Source organism: Pundamilia nyererei, unplaced genomic scaffold (genome assembly GCF_000239375.1).
Source record: "Pundamilia nyererei isolate P.nyererei 1_Seehausen unplaced genomic scaffold, PunNye1.0 scaffold00097, whole genome shotgun sequence".
Lineage (NCBI taxonomy): Eukaryota > Metazoa > Chordata > Actinopteri > Cichliformes > Cichlidae > Pundamilia > Pundamilia nyererei.
In genome coordinates this window covers 1,660,957-1,670,488 of record NW_005187498.1, presented here as the reverse complement: position 1 = coordinate 1,670,488, position 9,532 = coordinate 1,660,957, and the positions used below count along the sequence as shown (strand labels likewise).

The 9,532-nt window shown below is 39.7% G+C and overlaps 1 protein-coding gene across 1 annotated transcript in view; it reads right to left on the bottom strand.

Annotated features, from left to right (window-relative positions):
- Positions 1 to 2,938: 2,938 nt before the first annotated feature.
- capns1a (calpain, small subunit 1 a) overlaps positions 2,939 to 9,532 on the bottom strand; it is an 8,166-nt gene continuing 1,572 nt past the window's right edge. The window contains exons 5-11 of the mRNA XM_005740123.2: positions 8,198 to 8,255; positions 8,000 to 8,064; positions 6,888 to 6,956; positions 6,362 to 6,440; positions 5,222 to 5,338; positions 5,065 to 5,123; positions 2,939 to 4,956 (exon numbers count right to left, since the gene is read on the bottom strand). Coding sequence (XP_005740180.1) covers positions 4,930 to 4,956; positions 5,065 to 5,123; positions 5,222 to 5,338; positions 6,362 to 6,440; positions 6,888 to 6,956; positions 8,000 to 8,064; positions 8,198 to 8,255 — 474 coding nt within the window. The 3' untranslated portion in view covers positions 2,939 to 4,929. The remainder of the gene's footprint in view (positions 4,957 to 5,064; positions 5,124 to 5,221; positions 5,339 to 6,361; positions 6,441 to 6,887; positions 6,957 to 7,999; positions 8,065 to 8,197; positions 8,256 to 9,532) is intronic.

Here is a 9,532-nt window from a genome sequence, read left to right as displayed (position 1 = left end):
GCGTGGCGGTGACGTAACCGCACTTAAAATGCGTACTTCAAGCGTGCAGACCCTGAATTGGGACACAGCCGTTGAGGAGCTAATTTAGCCATTTAAATCAGCTGTGTTGGTTCAAGGACACATCTAAAACCTGCAGGGACACCGGCCCTCGAGGCCTGGAGTTGCCCACCCCTGATCTAGAGAAAGCATATGATAGGATGCCAAGAAAGGAAATGTGGTACTACGTAGGTCAGCAGTGGCAGGGTAGTAGTAACGGACATGTGTGTGAAGTCAGTGAAACAGTATTGAGTGCATTATGAGCTGGGATCAAGATGGGGGTGGGATTTCATCAGGGATCTGCTCTGAGCCCCATCTTGTATACAATCGTGATTGACCTCTGACGAGGTCAGGTAGGAATCTCCATGGACTCTGATGCTTCCAGATAATATTGTTATGAGCATAGTAAGCAGGTGGAAGAGAATCTGAAGAGGCAGAGGTATGCCCTGGAAAGAAGAAGAGTGAAAGTCAGTAGAAGCAAGACAGAATACTTGTGGGAACGAGAGAAAACAGCTGGAAATGTGAACATGCAAGGAGTAGAGGTAGTGAAGGTAGATGAGTTTAAATACCTGAAGTCAACTATCCAAAGCAACAGACAGTGCACAGGTGAGGTGAAAATTAGACTACAGGCAGGATGGAGTTGATGGAGATGAGTGTGACAGGAGCTCAGGTGCAAGAGTGAAAAGGAAGGTTTATAAGATGTTGCTGAGAAGGTGGAGAAGGAGGCTGAGCAGTAGGTGGCAGAGATGAATATGTAAAGGTTTTCACTGGGAGTGACTAGGATGAACAAGATTAGACATGAGTACTTTACATCAGAGGTACAGCTCGAGTTGAGTACTTTGGAGACAAAGTTAGAGAGGCAATGCTGAGATGGTTTAAACACGTGCAGAGGGAGAGTGGAGATAGTGAACAAAAGGTGGTGAATATAGAGCTGCCAGGAGGGAGGAAAAAGTAAGATCTCAGAGGTTTATACCGTAGATGAATGAACGCAGTAAAGTACAGCATGCAGAGGGTCGGTGTGACAGAAGAGGATGTTGGAGACAGAGTGAGATGGAGTCAGACTGTATGCTATGGCAACATCTAAAAGGAGCTACATAAAGAAGATTTTTGCCATGCTAACATTTCATCCTTGTGGTCTGTATCCAAACCAAACATCAGACTGTGGAAGAAAGGTGACGTAAGTGACTGTCAATGTTGGTGCCAAACAGGCTGGTCTGAGTATTTTAGAAACTTCTTAACTACAGAGATTTTTCCACACAGCCATTGTCAGACGTTGTCAGATCTAATGAGTCTCAATTACGAGAGGGTCAGAATTTGGCATAAATGACTGCATAGATCCATCCTGCCTCGTGTTCCTTAAATGACCACGATGTGCTCATCTTCTGATCACTGTCAGCAGGATACTGGTCCATGCTTTAACATGACATTGAGTTCACTGTTTTCTAACTGCCTCTGCAGACACCGGATCTCAAACCAATTTGGGATGTGGTGGGATGTGTGATGCTGTCAAGTCAAATCTCTCAGAAATATTCTCAGCACCATTAAGAATAAAGGCAAAAGGTTGCCCAAGCCAGTAATAGAGACTGAATATGAGTAAATAGCATAACTATACGCTTTAGAATTCCTTCAACTGCTTCTGTCCTCTGTCACATTATCGAGAAGTGCTAATGAAGTCATCCATGTTCATGGATTACTCTGTATCAACTCTCGTGCAGATATATTTTATCTTCATGTGTTCAAAAAATACAGTTCCAGAACAGGTTTGTCTTTTTTTCTTTTTACTTCATTCTAATTCATCTTCTTTTTTCTTTTAAATGCAGATGGATGGTGTGCAGCTTGTTAGTCTTTTGTCTTTATGGCAGCCTTGAAGAAAGTGAATGATGTTAAGGGGCCGATTTACTAAACGATCCTGCAATTACCCACCACACTTGTCTTTGAAGATATCAGCGTTTTGTTTTGTATTGCCAAAAACCATTGTTGGTCTTCCCAGAACATCCTAAACCACTGATGTGACCACTCCAAATACTCATGCTCTCTCTGATTAAACAGTTTTGATTTTGCAGCTTAAGGAATGGCCTCTCTCATCTGCATAAAGAGCTCCTTTGACCACATATTGTGGATTCACACAAAACAGCTTTCAAATTCCCCTTGTATGTTTTATTCAGTGGCACGTTAATTACTTAAATGTAAAAAAAAGATCAATTTAGGATGGGTCTGACAAATCTGTTTGTGTGTGTGTATTAGTAGGAGTGTCAAACGTAAGGCACAGGGGCCGGAAATAGCCCGGCAAAGACTTCAATCCAGCCAAATAGAAGGCTTTGGAAAATAACTAGCACATCAATTTTTGGACTTTCAACTGTATCTGTAGAAGTCGTGCAAGTTTTTGGGCTGATAAAGACCTCCCACATAGCCATTCAAAAATTCCAAAGTATTATTAGATAATCAATGAAATGACAGAAAAGTTCCTGTTTTTTCACCATCTACTAGAAATTGATATTTTCATTAATCAATAAAAACTACAGAAAGGTTTGGGCAATAACTTACCAGAATGTTTTCTGCAATTTTACGCATTCATCATATAGGAAACCGAGACATTAAGATCAAAGTGAGTGAGTCTGACAGCTCTGCCTTAGAGTAAATGCATTTTAAACACTTTTCCAAACAAGAAGCGTCTTTGTTTTAAAGTGATAAGATGCACATGAAAACCAGAAGATGATGTGCCACGCACAGTATACAGAAGGATGTTTTTACAGAACTTTGTTTCAACTTTCAGAGTCTATGATTGAAGCCGTTTACAAAACATCCATCACTGATCATGTTCTGCTTTAAACTGACCAAGGCGTCACTCTTTAATAACCCACGCAGAGTATTTGTCAGCAGTACACCAATAATAAGACTGACATATTTAACATGATGTTTTTATTCCAAATGCAGTACAGCTCATTTATCAAGCAAATCCAATAACAGTTTAATGGCTGTGGCATAAAGAGTTACAGGATTAAAACCCCTTAATTATGGCATTTCACTTTGGGCTTCATGCATTAGTGGCATACAGCATCAGCTCACACACTATGCTGGCATCATCTAATGGAGGCATAAGTGATCAGAAAGCTGAGACACACAAAGCTATGGCAGACTTTCACTTCAAACAGAAAACATGGCACATTAGCCTTTCGAGCAAAGCTCACACCTTTCACACTTTAATGTACATTACTACTATAGATGGAAGATAAAGTCAGCTATGTTGGGTCGTTGCATCAACTTACCATTAAGTGCAGGACCCAGAAAGTACAGGATTTATATGTTTAAAAACCATGTAGCCATCTAGTGGCCGTAAAAGGCATTCTGATAGTGATAAGATGCAATAACAGTCTATGATGTAAAAGAATGGAGTGTAGAAATCAATAATTCATGCTGTGTGTTCCTACAGTGCTGTAACTCACCAGCAAACACAAATCTGTGAGCCAGTACAGTCTCAGTGAGCACAAATCTACAGTCAGAGGAGCTGGGGCTGGTTTCACAAACGCTGAATATAGGGTTGAAAAGTTTAACATCAGCGGTCTCTTCCATGGCAGAGTCTCAGCAAGGATACGGTGCTCATACCTGTTTTATAAAATTAAACCTCTTTCTCTGAGCTGCATGGGTGTGCACAGACTGACAGCCTGTTTATCCTGTTGCTCATGCTTGCTTAGACACACCCATAACATTTAGAACTGCAAGAGATGTGGCCACATGTTACACTGTATGGGTTCACTCTTCAGCCACAACACCTGAAAACAGCTCTTGGTATCACTGCATGAGTGACAGCCATGATAAGAGGAGGTCAATGGAAATGTGTTTATTTGTTAATAATAATAATGTCTCTACATAATTTCTTCTGGAAGGAATATTCAGAGTGACACATCAGTTAGGTGTGAGCTGCCTTTGGGGGGGTTTTGCTGCAACTATGCTTTGTCCTCTGCTCAGGATGAAACTGGGTGGAACTACTGAGAATTTATGAAATTCTAAGGACCTACATGTTTACTGATGAAATAGGCTACCTGCCCCAACAGGTGTAACAGAACTAATAGCAGCCACAAAGAGTTGTCAACACAGCAATCAGCGCTCACACACCCACACAATTCCTAGAAAGATCTAAACTAGTAGAACGGGTAGAAAGAGGTGTGCGATGCCTAGTCTACCACATCACAGCGGACCTGTGCTCAGAGAACAGAAGTCACATCTTTAATAAAGTGACACCTGAAGGAGGTTTGTGTGTCTTTTACAACACTTGTGCAGCCCACAGGTGCATTCCCAGCAAAGTTTGGAGTTAAAAGGCAGAAAAAGAAGAGAAAAAAAAAGCCAGCTGACAATCAGGTTTTAGGATAAAAACAACCAATGAGCAAAAACGTGTTTCTACCAATTCTCTAAGACATGGTGATTGTCAAATCAGCCCCAGACAAAGAGCAATACTGCTTTCACATTAGATTTTAAATAACAAATCCCAGGGCGGCAGAAGCAGGATCTTCTTGTGCCATTTAGAAATTTGGGGTGTGAGGAAGATCAAAAGAAAATGCCAAAAATGGCAGCAATTCAACATACTATCACTTTTACACAACTATGTGATTTCACAGCTGTCCAAAGCGTTTAGTAAAATTCACCTTTGATGGTCGTCAGCTACGGGCAGCATTCTGCATGCAGCTTTGTTAACAGTGTTTTCCAATCTTTCGTGTAAGTTTTAAGAGCTGTGAAGAATACCACATGTTTCCATTAACATGCAATTGTGAAAATAAGTCTGCACACACAAGGGATTTGCTAACACAGGAAGTTATTGGGATGATGATTAAAATATCTCGAATTGTGTATATAAACAAAGTGGTTCCATGAAACAAGCTGGAGAAACATGATCTGGACTTAAGAGTACATGGTGAGCTGGAGCCACTGAAAAGACACAAAGAACAGCAAAGAACAAAACAACCAGTCAAATACTTTAAAACGGTCTGAACTGAAGTCAAAACCCACTGATACAAACAACAAAGATTACTTTACCTCTTGAACATTAACTTTGATGGTCCCGTTGTTATCCTTATCCAAGGTTTTGAAGGCACCTGATTCAGAACAGGTATTAAACTTCCGAGTCAATCATTCCTATCACACTAAACTATAAAGAATTCATTTAGTGATTGGTCTTTAAAATGAAACTTACGGCACATTGCATCCAGCCTTACGAGACAGCCAATGTAGTTGTCAAAATCCATGTTTCCACTTTCATCGCTGTATCTGCGAATGATCATCTGGTACAGCTGACCACTGAGAGGGAAGCCTAACCAAGAGACGCACAACTGTGTGTTACAATTAAGCAGTACAACAACAGGTACATGTGCATTATGTCTGGATAAGGCTGTGCTGCTTATATCTAGGGATGGGTATCGTTTAGGTTTTATCCGATACCGGTGCCAAACCTGTACTTTTGAAACGGTGCCGGTGCTTAAAGAATCAAGAACACAAACTTTGTCCTAAAACCTCTCATGTTTAACGGTTTTCCAATTTTTCTTTGGTCATTTTAGCCTTTTTGGCCAGGGTGAAGGGACTATCTGCCATCAAACAAGAAGACAGCCGCATGTAACTACGACGGTGTTTGCTAGTTCACCTTACATGCATTGATGTAATAACGTGGTTAGCCTACTCAACGTAAATTACACACGAACAACATTGAGCTACTCATGCAGAGAAGAACGGCTGCTGCTGCTGGCATCATTATCCGTCATCATTTCTGCTACACTGGCAGGGCTAGGAGCCAGGACTCTACTCTTCGGGTTCTTGGGGGATGTTGCTAACTCCGGGTCCGATAACAAGCACCACACCCGCAGTAGGTACGGTGCATTTCTCGGCTTTAAAAATAAACCCGCTATGCGTCGCCAGGTGTTTCATCAGATTCTAGGAGTTACCTCCTTTGCACAGTATCACCTTAAAGCACTTGTTGCAGGCTGCTGAGTTTGCATTGCAAGTGAAACAATGTGTCTACATACTGTATCCATTCCATTGACATTTTCAATCTTCTATTGTGAACATGCCGTTTTCTGTTTTTCATTACATTTCATACAGTGTCCTAAATTTTTCAGACCTGGGGTTGTAAATGACTAATTATTAAACCAAGCCTCAAACTTTTTCTGGCTTATTAAACTAAACACGAACCTTAACATCATGTACATACAACAGTTATTGTATGTATAGGTATTGTTTTTCCAGTGTCTCTTCTTAGAGGATTAAGTAAATCTTTTCCCTTCATTCTTGTGAAGTGCTGTGGAACCATTTGAACAATGCAGAAGAACAAAAAAATTCTCACCAGCAGCTCTGAAAGCCTCAGGCAGCTCATTTGCTCCAATGACACCGGAGTGATCGGAGTCGTGGGCCTTGTACACTCCCTAAGTAAGAACAATAGAAACATTTAAAACATTTGTGGCAACCCAGGTTTCCTGGTAAGATCACTGACAACCTAAAAAGGGTAAAAGAAAAAAAGGAAAAAGAGCTGCTTTCACAACTCCCAAGCCATAAAGGTTTAAATTCAATCACCACCATATACAAGTTACAACTTGTATCTCCTTCAGCCAAAAAAAAAAAAAAAAAAAAAAAAGATACAGATCACATTTCTATGTTGTAAAAACATGGCGGCTAACCAAATTAGGGAGAAGTTTGGCACAGTGTGTATTCAAATCGGCCCGCCTAAGCAGCTGATGCTGTAAAATCTTTAAGCCACTTATTCTTCTGTGACCCCCCCCTGCTGTAAATGGTTAAGCCTGACCACAGTAATGCCTTAGACTATGCAACAGAGAAACAGATGTGCAGGATAAATAAAATGAAACTGTACTTGCCTGCCATCTTTTTATATTGTCCCAGAGGTGTTTGAATTCATGAAAGCCAAGTTTTCCAGTGCTGTCAGACTGAAAAAGCGTTAAGGCCAAAAGACAACAACTTCTCTAGTTAAGCAAACAGTTGCGAAGTTACTTGCACAGTGTTTGCACAATGGGTTTCACATGCCTTTTCAGTAGGGAATCCACCACATATTACAAATTTCTCATTTAACTTTTCTTTTCATAAACATGCAAATAAGAATGGCAGCTGAAACTTTGTGGTCCTCTCAGTGTTCAACTTCCCAAACATTTTAATGTGATTAATCCTCCCCATCCACTGCTACAATATTATGTTGGCTCAGGAGAAAAAAAGTCTTTAAGTTTGAGTCCGTCAGATGTTTTCTAAATCCACAGCTTAGCAACACATGAAGGGCTAGCTAAAGCGTTTTGTTATTGTTCAATTAGGACAATGAACAGAATTACAGAATATATACCCCTGTCAAACAGCCAACTGCGGACAGCAGAGATGAGCAGTCATTCCTGTCATACTACAACAACCCAGTGAACTATAACGTGCCTATAAGTGTGTCACCCATAGTGCTACGTGCGGTGCTATATTACCAGACCACCTTGAACTGTTAAAAATGAACTAAAATGAATCGTTTCGTTGCCTTTCAATAGGCCATTCAGATTTTAACTAACACACTTCTGTATATACAATTTAACAGTGCTCAAGTAGTTTTCAAAAGACATATTTAGACATGTTCAAAGCAACATCCATTTCTGCATTTTGTAAAGTCGCCGTTCTAAATTATATAATTGCTTAGTGTCATTTTTTACTTTTACCCAGATATGAACTGTGTGATGGGAGGAGCCTAGAACAGAGAGGGTAAAAGAAAATGTGTATGAAGACTTCAGTTGTTTTTGGTTTTCTCTGGATTTCAGTCCACTGCAGCTTTAAGGTTTTAGTAAGCCACAGGTATGAATGGGCCTGTTAAGCCAACATATCCCCACTTTAGTTGTCTGTTTCTATTTGTTCTGCATCATTTTTTAAACTTTTGCTGTCAGTGACAGTTCAATACTGTCACCCAGGTTATATAAAACACACAGAGTACTAATGAAGGAAAAGATACATCCATGACTGCCACCATGCTCCTGCAAGACTCAATGCTGAAACCATCTGTCTTCAGATCATGATCTAAAACATAACAAAAAAACCTATTAGTAAAAAAGAGAAAGGAAGAAAAGAGACCCTAAAATGTATATGTATTCTGAAGAATTGAATCATAAGCATAATGAAAATAAGTATGACAAATGCAGACACATCTTACGCTTTGCAATGATTCTGTTCAGGATGTTCATCAGCTCGTTTGGGCTCACTTCCATATCCTACATGAAAAATATGGAATATCATTAAAAAACATGAAGAAACCTGCAGAGACACAGCTGTATGGTTTAGCTAAATGATCAAAACAATATCCATATTACTGCTGGGTCATACACCTGATGTATAGGTTTGATTTTATTTATTTTAATGAGATTAGTTTTTCAAAAGAAGCATAACATGGTATACTCTTTTAACCACTGGGAAGGGCTCAGGGGCTACATTCAGCAACAGTATAACAGATGTTCCAAAACAACCCATGACTGTTTAACAGTTAACAGGCATTGTGGGTGGAGCTCAAGCAGCTCCTCCACAATGACAGACGGGTTTATTGTGAACACAGTCAGGCTTTTCTTTTCTTTTTCTTTCTTTTTTTGCCTTAGCTGGCCCAGCAAAACCTAAAACTCCAGCTGGGGATTGAATTTAATTAAATTTAAAGTTGTCTCCTCACATACAAAGTCTTGGATAATCTCGCCCCATCATATCTTAAAGAGGTTGTAGTACCATACTGTCCCAACAGAGCACTTCACTCTCAGACTACTTGTGGTTCCTAGAGTTTAAAAGTAGAATGGGAGGGAGAGCCTTCAGCTTTAAGGCCTGCAGTGCCAGCTGCCCATTAGAGCGCTGCAACTTAAAAATGTTTAAATGTATCCAGTTTAATTAGCCTATTGGATAGTGACCTAAAGAGTTATATTTTTTAGCTTTATTATGTCAGTAGATCAAAGTGAAATCATTTTTTCTAACTAAACCAGTATTCTTGGTTTGTGTCCGTAGCAGCAGATTAGAGTCACATATGAAAACATTGATATATTTTTCTGCATCAGAGTAATATATTTACATTCCTGTGGCAATAAAATGCACGGTGGGCCAGGTTACGTGTTTGGCATGAGTTACTACAGTGAATTATCCAGATAACAAGAGAGCCACTTTTAGGACACAGAAAACTCTTTAAGCTCAACTCAGTTTGCGAAGCCATAAACTTAGCTTCATAGTACACCCGTCAGAAGAGGAAAAGGTAATTATTCAGTCAATGAAAAATAAATAAAACAGGTGTGAAAAATGGAATAGTCTAAGTTCAAACTGAGTTTTTTAAGCTGCATTTGACAGTTCTGCTGGACACATTAATATTAATGTCAACAAAAAGCAAACAGGGAATCCCAGAAGTTAGAAAAACCAAACCAAAACACCATAATACAATCTTTTGGCCATACCTCTTAGCACTAAATTACAATTGTATGTTTTCACATTAAAAATGAAACAGATCACTGCAAAAAAAAAAAAA